Here is a 23,600-nt window from a genome sequence, read left to right on the forward strand (position 1 = left end):
CTTCGTGTATATACGTGGAAAGGCATCACAGCTCCTCGAGCGGCGAGGACGGGGCGATCCTCTTGACGGCGACCCGCCCGTCGACGATCTCGGTCTCGTAGCCGGCCTCCTCGAGCACGCTCGACTGCACGGCCTGCTTGGCCTCGAGCCGGGCGACAAAGTCCTGGTTGGCCGCGTTGCCGGCGAGCAGGTTGCGCACGCACAGGATGGCGAACTCGCGGATGTCTGGGGTCAGCGCGGCCGCCGGGGCACTCACATGGGTTGTTGTCGTCGATGTTGCACTGCGACAGCACCACCGCGAGCCCGCCGCAGGCGCGGACCCGGTCCTGGAGCGCGCGCGAGCCCTCGGTGACGAGCGAGAGCAGCCGCACGATGTGCTGCTTGAGCAGCGGGAACTCGTACGGCTTGGCCTCGCTGTGGCTGGCGGCGTTCTTGAGCGTGTGCTTGGGCACGAGCCGGTCGGCCTCGGCCAGGAGCCGGATGAGCTCCTCGACCAGGGCGCTCTCCTGCAGATAGCCCAGCGTGGCCTCGTCCGACCCGGCCAGGTTCGCCAGCAGCTCCATCACGAGCAGGTTGCACGTTGAGATCCGCTCCACGCGCTCGTCCGCGAGCCGCTCCTGCATGATCCTGGAGCTCTGCGGAAAGCACACGCGCAGCAGGAACCGTTCGACCAGAAACTCGGCGTACGACCGCAGGACCTCCGGCTCGATCGCGTCGTCGCTGCGGAAGACGTAGACGTCGACGAACTTGACCAGCACCAGGTGGTACCGGGCGATGTCGTCGTCCTGCTCGGGCTCGATGTCGTACGCCTGCTGCAGCAGTCCGTGGCCCAGCACGCCCGTCCCGAGCGAGCAGCTGCCGTCAGCGGCGCCGCGCCCATACCTACATCAGACCGAACACCTCCGAGTCCTCGTGCTCGTACCAGTCGTCCGACAGAAGCATGATGAACCGGAACACGACGCGGCCCTTTTTGTACGTGAACATCTCGGCCGCCAGCTGCGCATACACGTTCACGCAGCCTCCGATCAGCACCAGCAGAGGCACGTAGCTGTCCGGCGACATGTAGCGCAGGCATTGGCTGCTGTCAGCGGCGCCCCGCGTGTGCGTACCCAAAGTGGTCGTCCGTGAGATCGATTCGCATCAGCGACGTCCACACAAAGCTCTTCTGGACCTCGCTTCTGGCGCACAGATTGACCAGGACCTGCAGGCACGGCGTCGACACGGTGTCTGCGTCAGCACTGCCGTCGCCCACGTACCTCTCGGCGTGCTCTTGTAGTACTCCAGGTCGAACAGGAGATCGTAGACTGCCTTCTGGAGCTGCTCGGTGCTGCCGTCAGTTCAGGCCGCACGCGCCCTACCTGGCCAGCAGCTGAGCCGCAGCGCCGCACGCCAGCAGATTGCGCGACAGCAGCAGCAGCTCGATCGCGACCTTCTCCTCTGCCCGGTGCGTGACGGTCTCCAGGGCGCGGACAATCGCCCGCCAGACTTCCGCGGACGTGCCCAGCTCGGATCTGTGTCAACGACGCCGGCCGGCCGCGTACCTGAACACGGCGTTCAGTCGGAACGCCCTGAGCTCGTCGAGCGACTGGGCGGTGGCCTTGCCAGCCCTCACGGCGCTGAGGATCTGGCAGCACTGGTCCACGGCAGACATGGTGCGGTAGGTGCGCGTGAAGCCAAAAAAAATTACAAGTCCCAATGTAGGGCTACAGCAGCGTCAAGCACTTTATTACTACACAATCGACCTCCACGTGCGGTTCACGCTCTCGAGCTGTCGTCAGCGCCGCCGGCGGGGTACTCACCAGGGTCACGAACTGGGGGTCGTTCAGACACGACATGATCATCTTCTCGACCGCAGTGTCGTCGGCCAGCAGCAGGTTGGATATCGGCGTGCTCCCCGCAAACGAGGAGATGGTATCGGACGTCCGGATCTGGGACGAGGGCACGGACGGCGCCATGGCCGGCGCCGGCTGCGACGGCGGCAGCAGCGCCGGCACCGCGTAGAGCGGCGTGGCCAGCGGCAAGCTCGCGCCGGCGTGTTTCGCCGGCGACTCGTCCGGCTGGGAGTCGCTGATGAACGACGGGCTGAGCTGGGACTGCGAGAACTGCATGGCCGCCGACGGCATGGCGTCCTTGATCACGCAGTTGTAGCGCGCAAACTGCTCGCGGCACGCGTTGAAGTAGTCGTTGCTCGCAAACCGCACCTGGAACCGCCGGATCATGACCGTGTTGGGCGTCGGCTGGAACATGTACTTGACGCCGATGCACGGCGCCCGCACGATGACCACAAAGGCCTGCTGGGGCAGGAGCATCTGCTGGGCAAGGCGCTTGGTCGCGGCGAGATCGACCTCCTCGAGCACGTCCGTCTTCCAGATGACCTTGATGGACACCGACTCTGAGCCGGAGCTGTCGAAGGATATGTAGAGCTGGTCCCTGTACGGCGAGTGCGACCACGAGACCTGGCCCGCGCTGGAGCCGGAGCCGCCGAGCGGCAGGATGCAGTACGAGTGCTTCTGCACCGGGAACGAAATGGCGCCGACCATGAGAGCGTGGATCACCGCCCTGCGGCCAACGGGAGGGTATGCGGCTCGAGCTGGCGCGCCGCGGTCGCTGGCGGGTATAGGGTATCAGGCAGCGAGTGCGCGGGATCAGAAAACGCGGCAGCAGGAAATCGGCAGGACCCCGTTCTACCAAACACGCCTGTGAGCTATCAAGCAGGCCCGGTGCGGCGCTGTCAAACAAACGGTCTGGGGCGTGAGCAGGCCGGGTAACGCTGTGCCGCCCTGCAGCCAATGAGATTCAATTGAATTTCTCGACACTTTTCACTCAGTCCAGTCCTTCCAGCCAAGCAGACTCAAATTTTCCAGGGCAGATTCCTGGCAGCACCAGCAGGTTTAGACTCCAGAACAGCAGCAGAGATGGTTTCGCGTGCGCTCCTCACGAGAGGCGCGGTCGTGCCGCGGGCGGTCGTGCGCGGCTCCGCCGGCACCAGAGTGGCCGGCAAGCGGTTCGCCGGCGGTCACCATCACCACGAGGAGGAGGCCAAGCCTGAGAGTGAGTGTGTGCGCCTGCATTGCTAACCGCAGCCATCTTCACGGTATGCAGACCCGGCCGGCGGGCGTACTGACAAGCAGGCCATGAACGGCATCTACGCGTCCATCTTCACGCTCGGCGTGATCTTCTACAACGCGGCCTCGAAGAACTTCAGCCAGGAGACCACGATCGCGGCCGACGACGCCGTCAACGAGCACGCTGCCGTCGACTCGGCCATCACCAAGTCGCAGTACGAGGCGATTGACGACGTGGTGGCGCTCAAGCTGCGCCGCGACGCCCCGGCCACGACCGACACATTGTAAGTCGGCGCGCGGCCGCGCTAACCGCAGCATCCTCCGCGGCGGCTCGCCGTTCATGCGCGGCTCCGGCACCAGCTACGACGTCTCGGCCGTCAGCGCGTTCCGCAAGGACAAGCTGGTGGAGACCGTTGGCGGCGAGCACTAGGCTCGCACCCGCCTCTGGACACTGGGCCGGCAACCATCATGGCATACGTTTGACAGCTGTAAATTACAAGGAGCGTCACAGACACCCTGTCGGCAGACGTGGGACGACGTTCGTGCGGACGAATTGAGAGTCATAATATTTTACACGGCTACTTGGTCTTGGCCGGCTCGGCCACGGCCGACGGCTTGGCGGCAGCGCCCACCGTAGCCTCCAGCCACTTGCCGAGCTCGCTGGTCACGAGCACGCCGCCGGCGTCGAAGAACTCGGTGTAGGATTTGGCCGCCGACACGGTCGTGGCCAGCGACGGGTGCCGCACACGGATCTCGTACGTCGGCTGGTACTTGGGCGTCGACGACGCCACCGAGATCTGCGTCAGCGCTGCCGGCCGTCGTCTCACCTTCTGTCCGTCGCGCACGCCCTCGTAGACGACGCCCTTTTCGACAAAGCTCGACCACGCCGTGAAGAGCAGGTTCAGCACAAAGTACACCACCACCCCGACGGACGTGTAGAACTTGGTCTGCTCGAACTCGTACAGGTAGCCGTAGGCGCCCACGGCCGCGGCCACCGCCACCGACGCGAATCCGAGCACCAGCCGGACATCCATCAGCAGAAACGACTGCTTGTAGCCCAGCCTGCCGAAGATCTGGCCGTCAGCACGCCCCGGCCACCCGGCCCGGCATGCCCTCTCGCGCCCGGCCCATCGCCCGCACTCACCGCCGCAATCTCGTCGTCCGTCGCGGCCTTCAGACTCGCGGTCGACCTGTCATCAGCCCCTCTTCTCCGGCCATTGTCCGCCCCCGCCGCGCACTCACATCAGGTTCACGGGCTGCTTGCTTTCGGTCATCCTGTCGGCCCTGTGTTCAGCGTGGATCCGTCGCTGAGATCGTGTGATGTCGCCGGGATGTTCAGTCGAAGGTCTGGCAAGGTAACTACAGAAACTAGGGCCGGCAATATCTGTCACCACAGTTCTACCGAGCTCCTTCACCACACCAGAACACGACCGTCCGAGCCCGGCCAGACATCACCGCCATGGCTGCCCCGGACCTCGTGCTCGACCCCAGCCTGCGGGACTGGGTCCTGTTCCCGATTCTGCTGGTCATGATCCTCGTCGGCATCCTCCGCCACTACATTACGCTGCTCCTGCAGTCGCCGCCGAAGCAGCAGGACCTGGCGGCCATCCGCGAGCAGTAAGTACGTGCGCGACGTGTCCTGACCCAGGCAATCGCTCGCGCGCGGCGTCAGCCTGCGCAACAACGGCAAGCACATCTCGCCGGCGTCGTTCGAGGCGCGCAAAAAGTACCTCATCCAGGCGTTCAAGGACGGCGAGTTCCTGAAGGACCCGGACGCGGTCAAGAACAAGGACGCGCCCAAGGCGCCGCCGAACCCGCTGACGGACCCGGGCGGAATGGACCAGATGATGAACATGCTCAAGGGCAACATGGTGATGATCGTGCCGCAGACGCTCATCATGTCGTGGATCAACTTCTTCTTCACGGGCTTCATCCTGATGAAGCTGCCGTTCCCGCTCACGATCCGGTTCAAGTCAATCCTGCAGTCGGGCGTGGCGACGCGCGACCTCGACGTGCGGTGGGTGTCGTCGATCTCGTGGTACTTCCTCAACCTGTTCGGCCTGCGGTCGGTGTACGACATCCTGCTCGGCAGCAACAACTGTAAGTGCGCGCGCGACGCCGCTGACGGCAGCGGCCAGCGGCAGCATGGACATGGGCGGCATGAACCCGGCCATGATGTCCCAGGGCCTCCAGCCCGGCCAGGACACGTACAAGATGTTCCTCAGCGAGGCCGAGAACCTCGAGCTGACGGTGCACGAGTACCTGCTCGACGACATCGAGGAGCGCGTGCTCGCCAAGTACGAGTAGGCTGGATGCTTGTTGGCGCCTCCGAAACAGTCTCTATATACAATGCTAGACGAGAGGGTCTCAATACATCAGTTACTATTCGTCCATCATAAAGTAGAGCTGGCGACAGTCCACGGCGGCCTTGCGCACCTCGCGCTTGGGGTCGTCCAGCACGGCGCCGAGCTTCTTGATGATCTCGGCCACGTACGGCTGGAAGCTCTCGCGGCGGACGGCCTTGGGGAGCATGGTCAAGCACTTGATGGCCGCCAGGCGGACCTTGACGGTGTTCCTGCGGGCCTGGGCCGTCGACGACGACGCGAGCAGCTCCGGCACCAGGCTCGAAAGGTGCTCGACCATCAGGTCGGCCGCGTCGATGAACACGGTCGAGATCGTGTCGATCGCCGCGACCTTGACCTCGGGGTCGTCCAGCGTCAGCGACTGGAACAGCAGCGGCAGGAACGTGGGCAGCTGCGGCACGATCACCTTGCCGGGCATGTACTTGAGCACGTTGGAGAGCGCGACCAGGTAGTTGGGCTTGACCGCCGACTCGGCCGCGTTGAAGCCCTCGACGAACTTGGGGATGCAGAACATGAAGAACTGCTGCTTGGCCAGCAGCCGCACGACCGCGTAGTTGTCCTTGTTGAGGCTGTCGTCGTCCGAGATCAGGATGTTGATCGCCTTGCTGACGGCCTTGCCGACGCTCTTGTCGGCCAGCAGCGGGACGATCTGGCCGGTCAGGTTGAGTCCGTCCCTGTTGCTCTTGAGAATGAGGCCCTTGGCAACCTGCTGTCAGCGCTGGATTCCGGCGTCATACCCAGGAGATCACCTCAAGCCGGTTGAGGCGCTCGCTCACGTTCTCGGACGTCTTCAGGGCCTCCACCAGCGGCGCGATGCCCGACATGACCGTCTGCTCGTCTTCCTTGGTCGCCCACTTGTTCATCAGAAGCGCGATCAGCTGCAGCAGAGCCAGACGGTTTTCGGGCTCGAACGTGGTGCCAGCCCGCGCGACCGTGCTCAGAACCAGCCGGGACAGGTCCTGGACGGGCAGGGCGACCTCGCGGCGCAGGCCGGCCACCGCCGCCGTGAACATGCTGTAGTGCGCGCTCACCGACGAGCCGTCGGCCAGAGGCGCCTGGACGCCGGCCACCTTGCTCCTGTGGATCTCGTCGATCAGCCCCGACGGCTCTCCGGTGATGTAGAGCTTGAACAGCTCGTCCGCGAACTTCTGCTGGTCCTCGACCGACGCAGACCTGACGATCGCCAGCACAATTCTCGCTGAGACGTCCGCCAGCTTGGCGTCGATCGCCGTCGTCGGGTTCTCGGTGATGGCCGCCATGTCGACGCTGAACAGCTTCGGTACCAGGCGGATCAGAAAGTACGGCAGGTCCGCGTCGCCGTTCTTGGACTTTCTCTGCACGACCAGGAGAATTGCGGCCAGGATCGACTGCGCGTACGCCTCGTCCGACGCCGGAGAGCCCAGCACCACCGACAGCTTGTTCAGCAGCCGGATGCTCAGCACGTCCACGATCCCCTTGTCCACGGCCAGGTCGGCCAGCGTCGACAGGATGAACCGGTAGTGTCTCTTGTAGGTCGCCGTGGGGTCGAAGACGTCCGGCAGCTCGGCCAGGAGGAACGGGAAGCAGATGCTGAGGATCAGCTCGGCCTTGTTGCGTCCCAGGTCCTTGAGCGACTCGACCGCGGCGGTCGTCAGGATGTCGTTCGGCTCAGACAGCACGATGTCGTCCAGATACTGGACGACCATTCCGACCTCGTTGTCCAGCAGGAATCCCCGCAGGTTCGAGATCTTGAACATGCCCTGCAGGGCCAGCAGCCGGAACGAGACCTCCTCGGCGGGCGTGCTCACGAGCGCACGGCTCATGATCTCCAGCAGCGAGTCCTTGTACGGCAGCAGCGTGTTGTCGACAACATGGCTGCTGCTCTCGGGCGCGTCCGTCTTGTAGCCGCACAGGACACCGACGGCGTCCACAAACAGCACGATGATCTCCAGCGCCAGCTTCTCGTCCTGCATGTTGGGCGAGTTGGCCGTGTTGATGCTCTTGATGACCAGAGGCAGCGACGCCTCGAGCACAGTCGTCTGCGCAATGTAGCACGACTCGCTGACCTTGGCCAGGATCTGTGCTGCAGGATGGGCCTGCTTGTTCTTGACGTTCTGCAGCTTCTCGTTGCACTCGGACATGATCTGCTTGAGGTACTTGTCGAAGCCCGAGTCGGGAATGAGCCGCAGCTGGCCGAACGACAGCGTGGCGCCGATCTGCTTGAGCAGGTCCAGCGTCAGCGACGTGATGTCCTCCTCCGCGCCGTGCAGGACCTCGTATTTGACGGCGTTCCACACCTCGAGCCAGTGCTCGGCGATGCACACGGGCCCGTACGCCTCCACGCAGGCCGTCATCGTCAGCATGCTGTCCCGCTTCACGTTCACCGAGCTCGACGTCAGCTTCTCGATCAGACACGGGAACGAGAACTTGGCAAACAGCGGCGTCGAGGCCACGCACGCCCGCAGTCTGAGCTTCAGGTCCTCGGACGTGATCTTGTAGGGGTCGTCCGCCGGGGGCGTGAACGTGATGGGGAAGTAGCAGAACACGGCGTCGAAGAGCGTCTCGGCCAGCTCCTCGGTGCCGAACTCGGTCGCGATGATGTTGAAGAGCGAGAACGCCAGCATCAGGTTGCGCGGGTCCTTCTCGCCCGACGCCAGGCCAACGAACTGCTTCACAAACTCGTCGCCCGTGGCCAGCAGCGCTGCCGTCAGCAGCGCACAGCCACGACTTACCCTTGCGGTGCCTCTCCAGCAGGGCCTCGCAGATCTGGTAGACGACATAGCGCGTGCCCTGGAGGTGCTTGGCCATGTCCACCTTGGCGAGACCCTCTGTCACGGTCTTCACGGTCGAGCTCGAGAAGCTCTTCATCCGGAGGATCGCGACCACGCCGCTGGCCGCCTCTTTGAGCGCCTCCTCGTCCTCGAACCGCTCGCAGAAGAACTCGGCGAGCATGACCACTGCCGTTAGCCCTGGCAAGCCCGGCACTTACGCTGTCTGCTGTTCAGCTTCGTCGACGGCAAATTGGCCAGCGTCGACGCCAGGAAGTTGATGGCCTTCACGCGGACCTTCACGTCATCTTCCGTCAGATACGGACCGAGACTCTGGACGAAACCGACGAGTGGAAGCTTGTCCGTCTCGATTTCTGCGGTCAGCTCTGTCTCCGCGCTCACGTACGCTGCGCGATGTCGACGGCCGTCTGGGCCGCCTCTTCCGGGGCCTGGTCCAGGGCGATAAGATACCCGTCGATTATAACCCGGTTCATCGTGTGCTCAGTCTGGTGAACCTTGGTCTTCGGCAGCGTCGAGCAGGACAGTACTGAAAAATTAACGTTACCTGGTTTACCCGGCGCGTCGAGTTACCCGGAGCTGTGGCGGCCTCGGATAATCCCCGGTCAAGTCTTGAGTCACGCCGTGAGCTAATGCCCATTTTAGCTCCTAATTCGAGCTTTCGGAAGATCTGACGAAAATTCTCTTCCCGCAACCACAGCGCAGCGACGACCTCTGCGAACAGCTCCGACTGACTTTCGAGCTCCTACGGCCTCGGAAGGAATCTCCGCGACTTTGCACCACTTTTAACTGAGAGCTCGCCGCCATGGAAGGGCCAGTCTGTCGTAAGTAACGCTGTTCGCTCCGATCTCTTAGCGGACAACTGCCAGCTGCGGGCGACGAGGCTGGCGGCCCGCGGGCGGACTGGGCTGGCGGCCCGCGGGCGGACTGGGCTGACTGTGCAGGCACCATATTGGCCAGCTCGGTGGCCAAGAAGTACATCGACGAGGTCAAGCAGGGGTCGGCGGACCTCGGCCGCAAGCCCAAGCTCGTCGGCTTCCTCGCCAACGATGATCCCGCGGCCCGGATGTACGCCAACTGGACGGGCAAGACGTGTGCCGAGACCGGGTTCGACTTTGAGCTCCGCGAGGTCGACAAGGACGAGCTCGAGGACTACATCATGATCGCCAATGAGGACGACGGCGTCGACGGCATCATGATCTACTTCCCGGTCTTTGGCAATCGGCAGGACCAGTACCTGCAGCAGGTCGTGTAAGTCGGCGCAGGCGGCCGGACTGACGCCAGGTCCAAGGACAAGGACGTCGAGGGCCTCTCGCACATCTACGTGCAGAACATGTACCACAACGTGCGGTACCTGGACGAGCCGAAGCTGTGCAAGAGCGTCTTGCCGTGCACGCCGCTCGCGCTCGTGAAGATCCTCGAGTACCTTGGCGTGTACAACATGGTGCTCGCGTACGGCTCGCGGCTGTACGGCAAGACCATCACGGTGGTCAACCGGAGCGAAATCGTCGGCCGCCCGCTGGCGGCGCTGCTGGCCAACGACGGTGCCACCGTGTACTCGGTCGACATCACCGGCATCCAGAAGTTTGCGCGCGGCGAGGGCCTCAAGCTGCGCAGCCACGGCGTCACCGACGTCGACCTCACGCTCAAGGACGTTGCGGCCATCTCCGACGTCATCATCACCGGCGTTCCCACGCCCGACTACAAGTTCCCGATCGAGTACATCAAGGACGGCGCGGTCTGCGTCAACTTCTCGACCGAGAAGAACTTCAATGCCGAGGTCAAGACCAAGGCGTCGCTCTACACCGCCTCGGTCGGGAAGGTCACCATCGCCATGCTGCTCAGAAACCTGCTGCGGCTGATCCACAACAAGAAGACCATGCAGGCGCAGGCCCGCGAGCAACTCCTCGCCCAGCTCAAGGCCGAGGGCTCTACTGCTTAGACAGCAGGGCACAAAAGTACACTGTTTTTGTCATGACGTATATTAGTAATGTAACTGTACAGGCATTCATGCTTTGATCTTTTTGGCAGGGGCAGCCTCGTCGTCGGAGCTGACGACGTCGTCCTCGTCCTCTTCCTCCTCGTCCCCGTCCTGGTGGCGGCGCTTTTTCAGACCCTTCATCTTGCGCGTCTGCAGCTTGCCGAGGTCCTGCTTGCCCACGTGGATCGTGCCCACCTTGTCGCCCATCACGTCGGTCTGGATGTTCTTCTTGACCTTGGGCTCGAGCTCCTTCGGCCGCTTCATGGCCTGCTTCAAGACCTCGGGGTCGGCAACGCGCACCCGGCCGATCGTGAAGTCGAACCGCGGACCGATCTCGTCAACCTCGACCCGCGGAACCTTGGTCTGCGTGGCGCTCTTGTACGTCTTGATCTTGTACACACGGAAATGGACGTCTGGGAGCAGACCAGTCGTGCCAGACGACGTCGTGGTCTCATCCGGGGCATCGCCGTCGGCCGAGACCACGATGATGTGCTGCAGACCGGCAAGGTCCAGCATCGACACCTGCTCTCCACGGAAAAAGTCAAGCAGCTGCGACTTGAGCTGTCTGTAGTAGGGGTGCGAGTCGAAGCTCGGGCCGATGAAAGCAAACAGCGGCTTCATGCCAACGTTGAAGGTCATCTTCTTGAAGTCCGAGATCGGCTTGAAGTTCTTCAGTCTGGTCTCGAGCATGTCGAGGATCTGGAAGTTGAACGTGCGGATCCACGTCAGTGTCTGTGGGCGCTTCTTCGAGTTCGATCCAAACATGATGAGCGACGTGTCGTTCTTCTCCGAGAAAAACTCCAGCGAGGTCGTGTCCTCGAACGGGTGGATCTCGTTCTTCTTGTGGAACTTGACGATATCGGGCTGCTTGAACGCCGACTGTCGAGTCAGCACAGTGTTGCGGGTGAACATACCAGATCCGCCATGGCACTATGAAGCATCTCGCCACAGGTGGTTCCGCGGATGATCAGAGCGCGCTTGGTGTTCTCCACCAGCTTGGGCGCTCTGTTGTCCATGGCACGCTTGGAGCGTGCATTTTTTGCCTTGCTAGTCCAGTCAGTATTTGATTACTCGGATCCTGCTGAGCAAAATGCCATGTGCCTGCCAGACGGGCGTATCCGTGTGTCTACTTACACTGTGCGCAGCATTGTGTGTATAGGTGCTTGCTCTTCTGGGTGTGCGTTTCGCAAGTCGGCCGCTGGAAAAATTTTTGATCTCGAAATTTTTTCTTAGGTTGGGAGAAACGTCACGTGACATACCCCTGACTACTCCGCAGCCACCGCCGCTTCTGCTGGCGTGGCTGATGGCGGGTCTGTATTCAAAATGCAGCATATGTACAGTACTACTCCAGCAAGCGGGGCCACAGGGACACTTCAAAGCGTGAGCTGAATTTGGCAAACTGGCTCATGGCGTGCTCAAACGGTTCCGTGCGGTCCGTTATCTTCAGCCAGGCCATCGCGGACGGGTGGACCTGGACTATCCGGTCCTCGAGTACTTGCCGCCGGCTTTCAAGAAACGCACAGAACGTGCTTTCCTTGCTATAACCCAGGGGCACCAGCTGCTTTAGTTTGATGAACAAATACCACAGACATTGATAGAGGTCCATTTCGTAATCGCGCGCACGACCCGCGGCAACGACGCTCAGCATTATAACTGCCAATCGCATCATGTGTGCTAGCCGTGGAGGATAAAACTCTGGATTCGCTACTCCCAATGGCTTCTCTTGAGAGAAATATTCGAGAGACGCAAACTTGAGAGCCATGTCCCAGTTTTCGCTCGCGACATAGTAGGCGATCAGACTCTGTACCAGCTTCAGATGTGGATGTCTGTGGAGAGGCGTACAGCGCATACCGTTCACTTGCCACGTCTCGGTGACGAGTTTTTGAGCATCGGCGTCAGTCTTAATGCCATAGAGAGCGGATGGCTCGGTCTCAAAGAGATTGTCAATCTCACGGAGCTGGGACGCTGAGAGCGTGAGCGCTTTGCAATCGCATTTTGGACACCCAGAAAGGCTCCTGTAGTCGTAGGTCCCAGAGTACGGCAGAAGCTGTGTGCCACATTCTGGGCACTCTAGTGCGTCATACCACAGTCGTCGTGTGTCGGCCTTTGACATGTCTGTACACGCCGAGCAGTTGCACGAGAAAAAGTACCGCTTCTTGAGATCGTTCCGTCGTAGAAGAGATGGGAGAGTGTTGTCGATGTATGAAATGGTGATCTCCTCGCCGGCTGCGATCTTCCTGAGCGGCATGACGCGGAGTCGACAGGCATCGAATACAAGGACGGCATTCGGATCGCAAGAATGATTGAGCAGAGCGATATGGGGATGGAACATCCCTCCAAGCGTGTCGAAAAGTGGACTGGTGATAGATGCCGCATTCATAGTTAATTTGGCGAGAACGTCCAGGACGACCTCCTCGGGTAGCGGGAAACCAGAATACTCGCGCGCACCCTTTGCCATCACACAGAGGTCCCTAAAGTGCTCTTCGTTCTTGCTTCGCTCGGCAATATGAGTTTCCAGAGGCTCCATAGTAGCGAAAATAACTGCCCTGGACTTGCCATCCAGCAGCAGCAACCGGATGCAGAGTTGCACATATGTCGGGAACGATCTCGGGTGTATGCCCCTCAGAATCTTGCACTCTTTTTTGTGAACGTATTTCCAATCAGCCATTTGGCATTCCTAATGTCAGAAGCTGCTCTCGATGTATCTACCTTGGAGCAGTATTTTGTAGCCTGACATCCGGAACACGTCAACAGCTGTCCCACGGCCCCTGGAATGAACGCATTGCCTGTCGGTGTCATAAACCGAAAGCAGCAGGCGCAAGTACTGCTCCTCCCCTCGGTGCTGGGGACAGCTACGACAGGGATGCATGCAAAAACCGGCGCTCCTATGGGATCAGCATCGGCTGTTGACTTCTTACAATGCCTCGTAGACATCGATGGCTCCGTACCTATATCTATATCCGCAGAAGCCTTCAGGCCATTTCCCCGGCCGGCAATGGCCTCTTTGTAGACTGTAGAAGGCAAATCCATCGCTGCACTGTTCGTAGAACCACGGGCTTGTGCTTGCTGAGGTTGGCCGTTGGCGCACTTGAGAATAACCGTCGCAGTGCGTTACATATGCGCCGAGAAATATATCGCAAAATCGAAATATCCCAACTACAACCGCCTACCCCTGCATAATTGCTCAAATTCACGAGGCTTTACGCCGACGCCATTGTAATTCAGACCGATTTTCAATACGTTCGTTATAAACAAATAATGAATCGGACCTGCGGCAATGGGATTCAATTCATATTGCGCTCGAATTCCCGATTCTTCTGATCTTTTTCTTTTTCTTTTCTCCAGGAAGTTTTCTCCCTAGCAGTCAAGTCAAGCCACTCTTCGCTCACGTTTGATTGAAAACACCCGTTCATCTTCAAAATGGTCGGATTCACGAAGATCTCTGCTCTTGCTTTCAGCGCCCTTGTTGCTGTTGCCTCGGCTATCAGCGTCAACCCGCTGTCGTCGCCCGGCCGTGGCGACGTTGTTACGTATGCGAACAAGTGCACCGACCGATCTCCTAACCACTAGCACCGGCGAGGCTTTCCTCGTTGAGTGGAAGCCCTCCAACCAGGACTCGGTGTCGCTCTTCCTGAAGAAGGGAGACCCCTCGGACCTCCGCTATGTTCTGACGATCATCACCCACCTGCCCAACAGTAAGTAGTTGTGGACGACACGTCTCTAACGAACTCAGCCGGCATTGTCCGCTGGACTCCCCCCGCGCACATTGCCTCGGGTGGCGACTACGCCATCCAGATCCAGGACGACGTCACTGGCGAGGTCAACTACTCTGGGTAAGTTCGAATCGCAACCGTGCGGCCCAGCCCGCATTGAAAGCAATGAAAGTTACTAAGTTGTTAGTCTCTTCAGCATCAACGGCATGGGCAACGTGCCCCAGGCTGACGCTGCCTACCTCGCCCCCTCGGCTGAGGTTGCCGCCGTCCCTGAGGAGGAGGAGGTTGCTGCTGCTGCCGAGCCCGTCGCCGAGCCCGTCGCCGAGCCCATGGAGTCGGCTGCCGAGCCCGCTATGGAGGCCGCTGCTGAGCCCGCCGCCGAGCCCGTCGTCGAGGCTGCTGCCGAGCCCGCTGCCGCTGCCGAGCCCGCCGCGGTCACCGAGGAGAAGAAGGAGGCCATCGAGGTCTCTGCTACTGCCAACGAGGATGTGCAGGAGGCCACCAGCGTCGACTCTGCTCCCGTAAGTCACCGGCCATGACTGCAGCTAACAGTTTAGGTCTACGTTGCTAGCGCCTCGGCTATCCCCAGCGCTTCGATTGTCAACGCTACTTTCAACGGCACTGCCTACAACATGACCAACGGCTCGTCGCCCTACTACCGCGCCAACCTCACCGACGGCATCTCGGCCGAGGAGAGCAAGGCTGCTGGTATGACGGTCTACACTGCTTTCTACGCCCTCCTGTTCGGCCTCGTTGCCTTCTTTGCTTAAGGAATTAGCTTCGGAGCATCCTGTTCTTAGTTATATCCATTAGTAGTTGAACATTATATCCTTCTTTTCCTGTTCACCCTTCCCATGTATCACCTTAAACTGTAGCGAGACCTTCTTTACGATACCTTGCTTAGCTTAACGTCGCTAATTCTGTAATTTAAAGACTGCATCCTTATTTGAATTTCATCTAGCTGTGCTTTCGTCCGTCCGGTCGTTCCATTGTATTCACCGTGTCTACTCGCTCGCTTCGCTCGACAATGGGGGCAATTCTTTGGATGGCTCTCTATTCACTGCAATTGTTTCATTCGAATATCACGAAATCATGTGAACTAATATACAAAGTACGAATTCCAGTTCTAACTTTTGTGCTAAATTATTTGGAAACATTCATTATTACACGGGCAACACCGCTGTATTTTCCCGTGATGCGTTTGGCTATCTCTGCCTTTCCTTTCAGTACGGCCACCCTCTCCATGAACTCCCGGACACTGCCGCCGACGCCAAAGTAAATCTCTTTAGCCGCGACGAGGGCCATGGCCTGTTCGGTCGAGTCGAGTTTCCAAAACGTCACCGAGTCCAGAAGAAGCGTAGTGAACGATGGTAGGGTTGCCGGTGAATAAATCGTTTCCGACGCAAACACATAGCTGTATCTTAGGGGAGCTTCGTTACCGATAGAGCCCATTATCGACGCGAAACGATGTGAGTCCCATGCCCCAGAAATGAATTTAATCGAGATATGGTTCTCGTTCAAAAATGCCAAAAACTCTGCGACGAGATTGCCTGATATACTCATGTCGACGTCAGCTGAACTCTCGATATCAGCAATGCTTTGATGAACTATATTGTAGTATGCAAGTATGAAATTTGACGCAGTCATGAACCTCAACACAGTGAAATTGTAGTCAGCCATGAAAAACACGATGGGGACTGTCGGTTTCTGCCCACTGCGAATCTCATGCACTAGCTTCTGGAAGAGGTAGATAGACGGGAGAGCACTCCCGCATCCGAGCTTCCTGTTAGAAATGTCAAATTCCTATGCGTACCTCCAAAACTCCGTTGCCTACTCGGGCAGAATTCTCATGCAAATATTCGACCAGATCACCGGCCCCTTCCCAGCTCTTCAGCCCTCCTTCGTAAAACTCAGTTCTCAGGTCTTCGGTATTGGACAGCAGTAGTTTTGCCTCTTCACGCAGTCGGATCTGGTGATCCGTGACCATTTCGTTACCATCATCAATGGACACGACTTCTTCCTCTGCCATGATCTGCAGGCGAATATCGAATACTTCACGACGAGGGATACGATTTGTTATCTGAGTGAGATCGCACTCCGCAGAGACCGGAAGTAGCGAATAAGACATCCTGGACGGTAGATTCACGAGCTCGAGTCAGTAGCGAATCTTGGGTACTACTTACCAGATCTGAAACGTCGTATATTTCAGCCTGGTAACTGCCAGACGCCGGATTATTACCGCTGTTCTGTTCATATTGATCGTTGGTGCTGGATCCATTTGTGCCCTCATTGCCGACATCAGCATCTATGTCTTCGCCCGAGAAATCGAATTTAAACATCTCGCCTGTTATGTGGTGACGTGGAACCTTTGACCCGCTCTGATGAAGAGGTCGATGACCAAAAAAATTTGTGCTGGGAATTGGGAATGTCGTCGCTCCCAAGCGAAAGCCATTTGTAACTTCAGCACAGCAACCCGTCTTAAATGAAGATACCATGTAATGTACGTAAATCAATATTTTAAAATAATATACAATGCTAGAACCAAATGCTAAGTGAAATGCATGAATACACGCTATGTGTGATGCCCATCAATGATATGCGCCATGATCCAAAATATGATAATTAACAATCGTCTAATCTTGTGCCGATAAGAGTCAACAGTAGCCTGACAGACAATTACAGAGTGTGGTGGTGTTTCATCTCTTGGTGCCAAGTCTCTTTTTCTTCTCGTCTGCACGCTTTTTTTCTAAAGCCTCCTGCTCCTCATCTTCTCGTCTAGCCACAGCAGAGCTGCGCATTTCTTCATGCAAAACATCAAACCCTGCGGTCTCCATGTCGTCCTCATCATCATAGTTGTCCTGAAGCCTGGAACCAGCATATCCGTTTCGACGGAACAATTTCCAGATCTCCTCGCGGTCGTAGCCGGGATCAACGTCACGGCTCCTGCCTCCAGAGGGTCGCTGCACGTCTTCCTCTGCGTCGGAAACAATAAAGCTATCCATGGAAGAATCTGATTCGTATCCGTCCTTTCTCTTTCGTTTCTTCAATAGACCGGGAAGAGGTTGCGCATATGGAGCAGGAGCCGCTACTTTGCGAGCTTTTTGACGATCTTTGCTGCCTCCTGCCGATGAGTCTCTGCTGCGAGGCCGTGGCTTTTCCGCAGTGGATTGCCCGGTAGCACTGGGCTGGTCATCTTTGACCAGTTTCGGACGGCTGCTGGACGCGCTGGACGATCCCGTAGCTTTGGTTTTGACAGATTCAGCTATCGATGGCTTTGAAGGTATAGCGACTCGTTCCTTCTCCGATTTTTTCTTTGGATCCCGGACCTTCACGGTGACTTTTAAGTTCTCTGCGTCCACATTTTCTGCCTGCTTCATGATGTCCAAAAAGTTCGGCTGCGATTAGATGATTCGCATATATATCGGCTTACCTTTTTGCGTGGAACTGATGTAGCCGATCCATTTGATGGCGTAGAGCTCTTTGCAGAAGATGTCTGCGCTGAAGGAGTTCGAACACCTGGCGTAGTTGTCGAACTGCCACTTCCATTGAGTCCAGCGGATCTAGAAGGACTAGAAACACGGGGAGAACTCGACTTGATAGCTGAACCCAGTAGGCTCTTCTTCCTCTCTAAGGCGGCTATCTTCTCCGACCGTTTCGACTGCGTGGCGACCTGATGCTGTGCCGTAGGAGATACAAGCGAGTTGCTGCGCGACTTCGAATTAGATTGGGCTGCCGAGTTTTTCTGCGGCAACCGATCAACTCGACTGTTGGTGGTCTGATTAGATCCTACATCGTGCCCGGCAGATTTCGTTGACACCCGCGCCTCTGATGTCTTTGCCCGATCCGGATTCCGTAAGCCTTGTGTATCGTTCTTTGCAGCTGCGAGTGGAGGTTTCTGAGACTGAACAGTGGGTGGCGACGAAGCAGGCTTTCCCGAAGACGAAAGCTGAGCCAACAACTGAGAGAAACTCATCATTCACTTAAAGTCGAGTCGATAACAGTCTTCAGCTTATCGCCAGATGCCAAACAATATATCGAGTAACGTTGATCGTCTGTTGGCACAAAAGGTTACTTGCGAGTTACGCGGTGTTTTTAACATTTGCCTCGCAGTCTGGAGTGTAAATAGTGTTCACAGCCACGTCGCATTAGCGTATATTCAGTCACGACACCTGACTACACCACTTCAACAGTACGGTGAACGCAAAAAATACATTCTACTACGGTATGAACTGCCATCTCAGGCTCATGCAAAAGGCCTCCATGCGCGTAGAAGCAAAATCTTCGATAGTGATCCCGACTTGTCATTTCTTACATACAGAGTAATCACTATATACATAAAAATACACCAGAGAGCAGGAGCACCCTATCTAAGAAGAACTTTTTGTTTGAGAAGGCGGAAAACGATCTGCTTAGTCGAACAGACCGAATCCCATGTCGTCGTCAGACTCCTCCTTCTCCTCCTCCTTCTCCTCCTCAACGGCCTCCTCAGCGGCACCGCCGGCAGCGGCAGCACCAGCCGAAGCACCAGCACCAGCACCGCCAGTAGGAACGGTGGCGAGCTTCTCAGAACCAGCCGCGATCAGCTATAAAAGTCAGTGTCTACTCAAAAAAAAAAAAGAAGCCGTAAGCCATATTTTACTCACCTCCTGGATGTCCTTGCCCTCGAGCTCGGAAATCAGGGCCGAGATACGGTCGTTCTCAGCCTCAACACCAACCGAGGCGAGAACCGACTTGATGTCGGAAGCCGACGGCGAGGTGTTACCGCCAACAGTGAGCAGAAGGTAAGCAGCGAGGTACTTCACTTGACATTGTTAGTCTTGTTCTCCATATGTCCATCATGTAGCTGACGATCTTCCTAGTACTCACTTTTTGATGTTTAAAAAAATTGATATAGAATAATCAAGTTTAAGCAATTAAGCAGACTATTCCTTGGAGTTCAAAAGAAGTTTGCCTGCTGGAAGCTTTTGAATAAATTGTGTTGTGTGTTGATAGTTTGTGCGCACCAGTGGGAGTGATCCGGGTAAATTAGGGTATAGCCCTACCAATACCACAAAACGCTGGGAAAATATGGTCTTTTAGAGTAAAAGCAGTCACTATTTTCGAAAAGTACACAAGCTTGTTGCTGCCCATAGCCCTAACGGAGATTCGCTATATTGGAAACCATTTTCTTTTACTTCGATTTTACGATTTTTTCCATCTTTCATTCATAACATATCAACAATCATGTCTGAGGAGTACGATCAGGAGGCTATTGAGGCTGCGGGTAAGTGAAGCGACGGTGGACGATACCAGCAACAATCTCTGCGAACTCGGACATTTGCTCATGTTCTGAATTGTTGCGTTTGTAACCTGGACGAATGCTAACAGTCCGCAGAGAACAGAAAGAAGAGACAGTTCAAGACCTTCTCTTACCGTGGTGTCGACCTTAAGGACCTTTTGGACTACCCCACCGAGAAGCTTGTTGACCTGGTTCACGCTAGAGCCCGCAGACGTCTGCAGCGTGGTCTCAAGAGCAAGCCGAAGGGTCTGATTCGCAAGCTGCGTAAGGCCAAGCAGGAGGCCAAGCCCAACGAGAAGCCGGCTGTTGTCAAGACCCACCTTCGTGACATGCTTGTCGTTCCCGAGATGATTGGATCTGTCATTGGTGTCTACAACGGCAAGGTTTTCAACAACGTTGAGATTAAGCCTGAGGTAAGAACAATTCCGACGCTCACAGAGCAGTTGCTAACAGATTAGATGGTCGGATTCTACCTTGGCGAGTTCTCCATCTCCTACACTGCTGTCAAGCACGGAAGACCCGGTATTGGTGCTACTCACTCTTCCCGTTTCATTCCCCTCAAGTAGACGTCTCAAACTTTTTTTCATTTGTTATTTATCACGGAATTTGTACAAAATACAAAATGGAATTATAAAGTTTTAATCAAAAGTACTTTTTAACAAACCAGTAGAGAGTATGGAAGCTCTTTGATTGTGTTTGTCCTTTGTAAAGGCGGGGGATGTAGGAAAAATATATTCACAAAATATTAGACGCCTAAATGCCAAATCTAACATGCCTAGAAATACAGTATCAAGTAGGATATAACCATAACTCTGAGTAAACAGCAATTATGAACATGTCCACATTTTTTAAAGTCATGGTGTGCGTGTGATAAAAGAGAAAGACCTGCTGTCGGCGCTCCATCGCGATGCGGAACGATGAAAGGATATTGGGCGGTGATGTTTGATTACATAATCGGAGCGTTTATGTCGGGGTGCTTGTCACGGACGGTTCTGTCGATTCCTAGCGCTTGCAGGTCTTCATATATCTCTTCCTGGCTTGCACTCTTGACTTCTGGAGCGGCTGGAAATCCAATATACTTCGAAAGTCCAGACAAGATAGCTATCTCATCGTACTGAGCTTGCAGCTCGCGAACAATGATCTGCTTCTTCTCCGGTATCCGGTAGCCAAGTCTCGGAACCAAGGCATCCATTGCCCTCCGCTCTCTATTGACTTGGTACCATCTTTGCGTAGTATCCAAGATCATTTTTGCCCGGAGATCCGCGCGATTTTTCTTTCAATCAGATATTGTTGCTTGAATCATACTTACGTAGTACTGCTGGTGTATGTGGACGCGCATTGCCTTTATTTGATTTTCAACGCAACGCCGACGGTATCTCCAATGTGCTCGAGCCAATGTAATTCGATCATCGCGTTTGTGGGCAATCTGGTCATATAGACCAGATAGTTCCGGGTGAGTGCCGTCCAAGCACATTTCAATCTCGGCGCGCAATCTGGCCACCTTATCGTCATGGAGTCTACAGTTAGCGAATATAGCCCCATAACATACCTATCACGAAGCTTCGCGAATTCAACCTCAATCTCCGTGAGAGACACAACAGCGTCCTTACGCTTCTGCGCTTTTTCTGCAATTAGTGGGCTGAACTCGTTGGACTTACCTTCGTCGTCACCGTCGTCTTCGCGTCTTTTGGAAGACCGTCTCGAGGAAGAAGCGCCATCCTCGACATCACCTTCTCCATCCTCGTCCTCGGCGTCGGCTGCTGCGTCCGCGTCGTCCTCCGGCTCGGCTTCCACATCGGCGTCCGCATCGACGTCCACCTCTTCACCTTCTCCCTCATCGTCATCATCTTGAGCTTTCCTTTTTCCTTTGCCCCGGTCACGACCCCGCCGTGTAGGCCGTCCTGTCTCAAGAGCGGCATCTTCTTCCGCGTCCACCATCCCTCCAGTCTCTGGCGATACCGGGCCGTGTGTAGGCTCGTCAGCGTCGTCATCAACGTCCATCTCGTCCAGAACGCCCTCTATCTCAGTTTCAGCTTCCTCTGGATTTTCCTCCATGTTGACGTCCTCCTCCTCCAATGTAGCCGTCGTAGCCTTGCTTTTATCCATGCTAGAAAGATCTTTCAGATATAATGCAGAAACCTCTCAAAGTGGGTTTTTTCTTCCTCCGCACCCTACCCGAGTTCCAAACCGGGACTTCGTGAGGGGGTTGGAGCTGTGGTTTATAAAAATTGCCAGCTTCTCACAGCTTGCAATTTGTATAGCAATACCCTTAGCAGCTTTCCTTGGTCAAATCTGAGCCTCTTTATTGGCCTTTTTCGCCCAACTGTCTTATCTTCCCCAGTCACAGTCTTAATATGTTTTGCGAGGCTTATTTCAGCGGTAGAGGAGGTATGTTGGATAATATTGACCAAGCTATGTTCACTTCCTCTTGCCGGCATATGCTTTGGGATGAAGACCCTAAGAGATCCTAGCCAGAGTGAGAAACAGGCATATATGCAAAAACAGCATACGCATCACGCACCATCGTCAACACAAAGAATGTGTCTGCATTGTGTCACGTGATGTTTGATGTGCGTATATTTGAGAGCACCATACTACTATAACTGTGCAGCCATAATCCATGTCTACAGCCCACGCAGTGTCCTGCCGTTCAACCCGAATGAACTAGGCCACGAAGGAACGTAGACATCATTGAAACCTGCTGGCGCGAGGTATGCTAGAGCTTGCGTTTACAAAGTGAACCGACACCTCTGGCCACCTGTCACCTGACAGCAATTGTAGAATCGTACACCGTATATTCCGGGCACTATCGGCGTTATTTACAATGAGATTCTTCTGTCAACATTTAAAGCTCGTCGTGTGAGGCGTCAAAAGCCTTTCTTCCCGCTTTTGGGTTACCGAACAGCGTATGACGGACTGCTGAGAGCTGATTCAAGAACTCAATGTCGGGCATCTCGTCGTGATTCTGGCCACTAGCAATCAGCCTCGAACGATGATCAACTGCTTCTGCGATCCATGATCTAAAGTTGTCCTTCACAGGGCAGCACAGAGGGTAATTCTTTCTGATTGTGGCCAGAGCAGAGAAGATCTTTTCTTTAGATGAGATTGCAGCCACTTCATTCTTCGAAAGGCTGTCCTGGAACAACCCCGCCCAAGCACTAAGCTCGTTCTGAATTTTTGTGTTGAGATCGTCGGATCTGTATGCATTCATGTCCTCATTGGCAAATGAGTCCTCGACGAAGGTCCCGCATCTCGCCTTGGTCGAAGCATCCCCCGACGCGAACAGTTGCCGAAGTATGCTGCCTCCGTTATGATCCAGATATTCCTTGCGTCCATTCTTTCCGTGTATAGCGGACGCGAGAGCAAATATCAGCCTCTGTCGTACTGTGGTGTCAGCTTCAACTTCCAGGCGGTCGAGGACTTTGGTGACAACCTCAACCGAGCTAGACGTTTCAAGTGCTGGATAATTGTTTCTCAAAGCAGAGCCTATTATTGTTGCTGCGAGGGCGCGCGACTCTGAAGCTGGGTTGCTCGCTGTCAGCTCCAAAAGCGTTTGCATGACTTCCGGCTCAGCGAGGCGTAATCCGAAATCGATCTCGTGTGCATAATCCTCGACGTTTCTCAGTGTGCTTACTAGAGTCGCAGCTGCGTCTGGATCTATAGCTGCAGGGGTAGTTTGGTGAAGTTCGTGAGATGCGAGCACGTATTGCAAATCATTTTCGAACTCTTGATGGTCGGACAAGGGTATATGCGGGTTCGGCCTATGCGAGTATGGTCGGCTTTGACCGAGATCCTGATGTCCATCCATGCTATCACTGACTTCGCCAACTGCAACAGCTTGGCTATTTGGATTGGGTTCGTCTGATAAGAGCTTTGCCTGCCGTAGACCAGTCTCGAGATCCAATCGCACGTGTAGACCGCCCGGTATCTCTTGATCGACTTCTACCACCCTCCAATCTTCTGTGGCCTCGAAGATCCGCGGGTAGCACGATTTACCTTCGTGACAAATTAATTCATCTGTCTGTCCACCAATATCTGCTGCATATGCCCCGAGCGATGTTATTATCAGAGGCCAGACGATACCCTTCCAGCCAATGTACATGTAGTCTGATTATGATCCCGTTGCACTTCTGTACGTGTTAGATACCTCGTGATTTAAAGGCCTGGGTGGCGTAGATGTAATTTATATAATGTGAAGCCGATTTATGTACACTTGGCACTTACTTGTGACGGCGTGGTCAATAGATGTCATTACTGTTCTAGCTGTTGACAGATGGCCTTGTATGTCCCAAGTTCTTTGTCTTTCTCCTGCTCCCCTGAAGAAGTGTCATTCCGCATGCCATATAAGTCCGTAAAGGTAAAATGTCTTGCATCCAAAGGGGATCTCCCAATATTACCAGTCTCGAGAGCAATTTTTTCATGCTATGCAGTGCGA

General features: G+C 56.0%; 16 protein-coding genes across 16 annotated transcripts; 5 read left to right on the forward strand and 11 right to left on the reverse strand.

Moving 5' to 3' along the window:
* Positions 1–25: 25 nt before the first annotated feature.
* On the reverse strand, positions 26–1,651 carry V1510DRAFT_403529 (spinocerebellar ataxia type 10 protein domain-containing protein; the record flags this gene model as incomplete). The annotated part of the gene is made up of 7 exons (XM_066932176.1): positions 26–225; positions 257–855; positions 887–1,078; positions 1,110–1,227; positions 1,257–1,327; positions 1,359–1,511; positions 1,542–1,651. The coding sequence occupies 7 exons, from the start codon at positions 1,649–1,651 to the stop codon at positions 26–28; spliced, it is 1,443 nt and encodes a 480-aa protein (XP_066788470.1).
* Positions 1,344–2,809, reverse strand: V1510DRAFT_148586 (uncharacterized protein). The gene has a single exon (XM_066930343.1). The coding sequence runs from the start codon at positions 2,538–2,540 to the stop codon at positions 1,704–1,706; it is 837 nt and encodes a 278-aa protein (XP_066788471.1). The 5' UTR covers positions 2,541–2,809; the 3' UTR covers positions 1,344–1,703.
* V1510DRAFT_430636 (uncharacterized protein) lies at positions 2,737–3,646 on the forward strand. Its single transcript, XM_066935381.1, has 4 exons — positions 2,737–3,051; positions 3,084–3,094; positions 3,132–3,349; positions 3,381–3,646. The coding sequence occupies exons 1-4, from the start codon at positions 2,916–2,918 to the stop codon at positions 3,493–3,495; spliced, it is 480 nt and encodes a 159-aa protein (XP_066788472.1). The 5' UTR covers positions 2,737–2,915; the 3' UTR covers positions 3,496–3,646.
* Positions 3,469–4,583, reverse strand: V1510DRAFT_418052 (signal peptidase complex subunit 2). Its single transcript, XM_066934067.1, has 4 exons — positions 4,308–4,583; positions 4,210–4,255; positions 3,893–4,138; positions 3,469–3,862 (listed from the first exon to the last, which is right to left on the reverse strand). The coding sequence occupies exons 1-4, from the start codon at positions 4,337–4,339 to the stop codon at positions 3,644–3,646; spliced, it is 543 nt and encodes a 180-aa protein (XP_066788473.1). The 5' UTR covers positions 4,340–4,583; the 3' UTR covers positions 3,469–3,643.
* V1510DRAFT_418056 (integral membrane protein DUF106-domain-containing protein) lies at positions 4,343–5,465 on the forward strand. The gene is made up of 3 exons (XM_066934068.1): positions 4,343–4,682; positions 4,714–5,165; positions 5,197–5,465. Exons 1-3 carry the CDS (start codon positions 4,525–4,527, stop codon positions 5,370–5,372), a joined length of 786 nt encoding a protein of 261 aa, XP_066788474.1. The 5' UTR covers positions 4,343–4,524; the 3' UTR covers positions 5,373–5,465.
* On the reverse strand, positions 5,370–8,787 carry V1510DRAFT_379244 (Dos2-interacting transcription regulator of RNA-Pol-II-domain-containing protein). The gene is made up of 5 exons (XM_066931611.1): positions 8,582–8,787; positions 8,397–8,549; positions 8,140–8,364; positions 6,166–8,108; positions 5,370–6,134 (listed from the first exon to the last, which is right to left on the reverse strand). Exons 1-5 carry the CDS (start codon positions 8,667–8,669, stop codon positions 5,448–5,450), a joined length of 3,096 nt encoding a protein of 1,031 aa, XP_066788475.1. The 5' UTR covers positions 8,670–8,787; the 3' UTR covers positions 5,370–5,447.
* Positions 8,775–10,215, forward strand: V1510DRAFT_418061 (uncharacterized protein). Its single transcript, XM_066934069.1, has 3 exons — positions 8,775–9,017; positions 9,138–9,444; positions 9,478–10,215. The coding sequence occupies exons 1-3, from the start codon at positions 8,999–9,001 to the stop codon at positions 10,133–10,135; spliced, it is 984 nt and encodes a 327-aa protein (XP_066788476.1). The 5' UTR covers positions 8,775–8,998; the 3' UTR covers positions 10,136–10,215.
* On the reverse strand, positions 10,156–11,385 carry V1510DRAFT_418062 (Brix domain-containing protein). Its single transcript, XM_066934070.1, has 3 exons — positions 11,309–11,385; positions 11,089–11,221; positions 10,156–11,053 (listed from the first exon to the last, which is right to left on the reverse strand). The coding sequence occupies exons 1-3, from the start codon at positions 11,320–11,322 to the stop codon at positions 10,202–10,204; spliced, it is 999 nt and encodes a 332-aa protein (XP_066788477.1). The 5' UTR covers positions 11,323–11,385; the 3' UTR covers positions 10,156–10,201.
* Positions 11,386–13,601, reverse strand: V1510DRAFT_150981 (uncharacterized protein). The gene is made up of 3 exons (XM_066930344.1): positions 13,123–13,601; positions 12,884–13,059; positions 11,386–12,851 (listed from the first exon to the last, which is right to left on the reverse strand). Exons 1-3 carry the CDS (start codon positions 13,202–13,204, stop codon positions 11,517–11,519), a joined length of 1,593 nt encoding a protein of 530 aa, XP_066788478.1. The 5' UTR covers positions 13,205–13,601; the 3' UTR covers positions 11,386–11,516.
* V1510DRAFT_137083 (Ser-Thr-rich glycosyl-phosphatidyl-inositol-anchored membrane family-domain-containing protein) lies at positions 13,475–14,844 on the forward strand. The gene is made up of 5 exons (XM_066930337.1): positions 13,475–13,704; positions 13,745–13,869; positions 13,908–14,007; positions 14,075–14,408; positions 14,445–14,844. The coding sequence occupies exons 1-5, from the start codon at positions 13,595–13,597 to the stop codon at positions 14,655–14,657; spliced, it is 882 nt and encodes a 293-aa protein (XP_066788479.1). The 5' UTR covers positions 13,475–13,594; the 3' UTR covers positions 14,658–14,844.
* Positions 14,845–15,030: 186 nt separating this feature from the next.
* On the reverse strand, positions 15,031–16,226 carry V1510DRAFT_366306 (uncharacterized protein; the record flags this gene model as incomplete). Its single annotated transcript, XM_066931255.1, has 3 exons — positions 15,031–15,666; positions 15,701–16,036; positions 16,071–16,226. The coding sequence occupies 3 exons, from the start codon at positions 16,224–16,226 to the stop codon at positions 15,031–15,033; spliced, it is 1,128 nt and encodes a 375-aa protein (XP_066788480.1).
* Positions 16,227–16,482: 256 nt separating this feature from the next.
* On the reverse strand, positions 16,483–18,090 carry V1510DRAFT_136227 (SPT2 chromatin protein-domain-containing protein). Its single transcript, XM_066930335.1, has 2 exons — positions 17,318–18,090; positions 16,483–17,282 (listed from the first exon to the last, which is right to left on the reverse strand). The coding sequence occupies exons 1-2, from the start codon at positions 17,861–17,863 to the stop codon at positions 16,584–16,586; spliced, it is 1,245 nt and encodes a 414-aa protein (XP_066788481.1). The 5' UTR covers positions 17,864–18,090; the 3' UTR covers positions 16,483–16,583.
* Positions 18,091–18,167: 77 nt separating this feature from the next.
* On the reverse strand, positions 18,168–18,833 carry V1510DRAFT_418071 (ribosomal protein P2). The gene is made up of 3 exons (XM_066934071.1): positions 18,754–18,833; positions 18,531–18,688; positions 18,168–18,470 (listed from the first exon to the last, which is right to left on the reverse strand). Coding segments are annotated over exons 1-3 (333 nt in total). The 5' UTR covers positions 18,755–18,833; the 3' UTR covers positions 18,168–18,296.
* A 149-nt stretch (positions 18,834–18,982) lies between these two features.
* On the forward strand, positions 18,983–19,829 carry V1510DRAFT_395431 (40S ribosomal protein uS19). Its single transcript, XM_066931865.1, has 3 exons — positions 18,983–19,150; positions 19,262–19,578; positions 19,624–19,829. The coding sequence occupies exons 1-3, from the start codon at positions 19,111–19,113 to the stop codon at positions 19,729–19,731; spliced, it is 465 nt and encodes a 154-aa protein (XP_066788483.1). The 5' UTR covers positions 18,983–19,110; the 3' UTR covers positions 19,732–19,829.
* Positions 19,830–20,111: 282 nt separating this feature from the next.
* On the reverse strand, positions 20,112–21,103 carry V1510DRAFT_366385 (Sds3-like-domain-containing protein; the record flags this gene model as incomplete). The annotated part of the gene is made up of 3 exons (XM_066931265.1): positions 20,112–20,438; positions 20,475–20,682; positions 20,715–21,103. The coding sequence occupies 3 exons, from the start codon at positions 21,101–21,103 to the stop codon at positions 20,112–20,114; spliced, it is 924 nt and encodes a 307-aa protein (XP_066788484.1).
* Positions 21,104–21,781: 678 nt separating this feature from the next.
* V1510DRAFT_418079 (uncharacterized protein) lies at positions 21,782–22,858 on the reverse strand. The gene has a single exon (XM_066934072.1). It carries the CDS (start codon positions 22,722–22,724, stop codon positions 22,011–22,013), a length of 714 nt encoding a protein of 237 aa, XP_066788485.1. The 5' UTR covers positions 22,725–22,858; the 3' UTR covers positions 21,782–22,010.
* Positions 22,859–23,600: the final 742 nt, after the last annotated feature.

This window comes from Dipodascopsis tothii (genome assembly GCF_038497935.1).
Source record: "Dipodascopsis tothii strain CBS 759.85 unplaced genomic scaffold V1510scaffold_18, whole genome shotgun sequence".
NCBI classification, from domain to species: Eukaryota; Fungi; Ascomycota; class Lipomycetes; order Lipomycetales; family Lipomycetaceae; genus Neoaidaea; species Neoaidaea tothii.

What these genes read in the sequence shown, in the direction of transcription:
- V1510DRAFT_148586 (XM_066930343.1), bottom strand. Translation starts at nt 2,540, where the DNA reads ATGGTCGGCGCCATTTCGTTCCCGGTGCAGAAGCACTCGTACTGCATC.
- V1510DRAFT_430636 (XM_066935381.1), top strand. Translation starts at nt 2,916, where the DNA reads ATGGTTTCGCGTGCGCTCCTCACGAGAGGCGCGGTCGTGCCGCGGGCG. An exon ending in CCGGCCACGACCGACACATT is followed by an intron (nt 3,350 to 3,380) that starts GTAAGTCGGCGC and finishes CGCTAACCGCAG; the next exon opens with CATCCTCCGCGGCGGCTCGC.
- V1510DRAFT_418052 (XM_066934067.1), bottom strand. Translation starts at nt 4,339, where the DNA reads ATGACCGAAAGCAAGCAGCCCGTGAACCTGAT. An exon ending in AAGCAGCCCGTGAACCTGAT is followed by an intron (nt 4,256 to 4,307) that starts GTGAGTGCGCGG and finishes GGCTGATGACAG; the next exon opens with GTCGACCGCGAGTCTGAAGG. An exon ending in CGGACGACGAGATTGCGGCG is followed by an intron (nt 4,139 to 4,209) that starts GTGAGTGCGGGC and finishes GCTGACGGCCAG; the next exon opens with ATCTTCGGCAGGCTGGGCTA.
- V1510DRAFT_418056 (XM_066934068.1), top strand. Translation starts at nt 4,525, where the DNA reads ATGGCTGCCCCGGACCTCGTGCTCGACCCCAGCCTGCGGGACTGGGTC. An exon ending in CTGGCGGCCATCCGCGAGCA is followed by an intron (nt 4,683 to 4,713) that starts GTAAGTACGTGC and finishes GTCCTGACCCAG; the next exon opens with GCAATCGCTCGCGCGCGGCG. An exon ending in CCTGCTCGGCAGCAACAACT is followed by an intron (nt 5,166 to 5,196) that starts GTAAGTGCGCGC and finishes CGCTGACGGCAG; the next exon opens with CGGCCAGCGGCAGCATGGAC.
- V1510DRAFT_379244 (XM_066931611.1), bottom strand. Translation starts at nt 8,669, where the DNA reads ATGAACCGGGTTATAATCGACGGGTATCTTATCGCCCTGGACCAGGCC. An exon ending in GAAGCTGAACAGCAGACAGC is followed by an intron (nt 8,365 to 8,396) that starts GTAAGTGCCGGG and finishes GGCTAACGGCAG; the next exon opens with TGGTCATGCTCGCCGAGTTC. An exon ending in GGCTTGAGGTGATCTCCTGG is followed by an intron (nt 6,135 to 6,165) that starts GTATGACGCCGG and finishes CGCTGACAGCAG; the next exon opens with GTTGCCAAGGGCCTCATTCT.
- V1510DRAFT_418061 (XM_066934069.1), top strand. An exon ending in CAGTACCTGCAGCAGGTCGT is followed by an intron (nt 9,445 to 9,477) that starts GTAAGTCGGCGC and finishes GACTGACGCCAG; the next exon opens with GTCCAAGGACAAGGACGTCG.
- V1510DRAFT_418062 (XM_066934070.1), bottom strand. An exon ending in ATAGTGCCATGGCGGATCTG is followed by an intron (nt 11,054 to 11,088) that starts GTATGTTCACCC and finishes CTGACTCGACAG; the next exon opens with TCGGCGTTCAAGCAGCCCGA.
- V1510DRAFT_150981 (XM_066930344.1), bottom strand. Translation starts at nt 13,204, where the DNA reads ATGGATTTGCCTTCTACAGTCTACAAAGAGGCCATTGCCGGCCGGGGA. An exon ending in TTCTGCGGATATAGATATAG is followed by an intron (nt 13,060 to 13,122) that starts GTACGGAGCCAT and finishes CTGATCCCATAG; the next exon opens with GAGCGCCGGTTTTTGCATGC. An exon ending in CTACAAAATACTGCTCCAAG is followed by an intron (nt 12,852 to 12,883) that starts GTAGATACATCG and finishes TTCTGACATTAG; the next exon opens with GAATGCCAAATGGCTGATTG.
- V1510DRAFT_137083 (XM_066930337.1), top strand. Translation starts at nt 13,595, where the DNA reads ATGGTCGGATTCACGAAGATCTCTGCTCTTGCTTTCAGCGCCCTTGTT. An exon ending in CATCACCCACCTGCCCAACA is followed by an intron (nt 13,870 to 13,907) that starts GTAAGTAGTTGT and finishes TAACGAACTCAG; the next exon opens with CCGGCATTGTCCGCTGGACT. An exon ending in CCAGCGTCGACTCTGCTCCC is followed by an intron (nt 14,409 to 14,444) that starts GTAAGTCACCGG and finishes CTAACAGTTTAG; the next exon opens with GTCTACGTTGCTAGCGCCTC.
- V1510DRAFT_136227 (XM_066930335.1), bottom strand. Translation starts at nt 17,863, where the DNA reads ATGATGAGTTTCTCTCAGTTGTTGGCTCAGCTTTCGTCTTCGGGAAAG. An exon ending in CATCAGTTCCACGCAAAAAG is followed by an intron (nt 17,283 to 17,317) that starts GTAAGCCGATAT and finishes ATCTAATCGCAG; the next exon opens with CCGAACTTTTTGGACATCAT.
- V1510DRAFT_418071 (XM_066934071.1), bottom strand. An exon ending in AGGGCAAGGACATCCAGGAG is followed by an intron (nt 18,471 to 18,530) that starts GTGAGTAAAATA and finishes TGACTTTTATAG; the next exon opens with CTGATCGCGGCTGGTTCTGA.
- V1510DRAFT_395431 (XM_066931865.1), top strand. Translation starts at nt 19,111, where the DNA reads ATGTCTGAGGAGTACGATCAGGAGGCTATTGAGGCTGCGG. An exon ending in GGAGGCTATTGAGGCTGCGG is followed by an intron (nt 19,151 to 19,261) that starts GTAAGTGAAGCG and finishes AACAGTCCGCAG; the next exon opens with AGAACAGAAAGAAGAGACAG. An exon ending in ACGTTGAGATTAAGCCTGAG is followed by an intron (nt 19,579 to 19,623) that starts GTAAGAACAATT and finishes CTAACAGATTAG; the next exon opens with ATGGTCGGATTCTACCTTGG.
- V1510DRAFT_418079 (XM_066934072.1), bottom strand. Translation starts at nt 22,724, where the DNA reads ATGCAAACGCTTTTGGAGCTGACAGCGAGCAACCCAGCTTCAGAGTCG.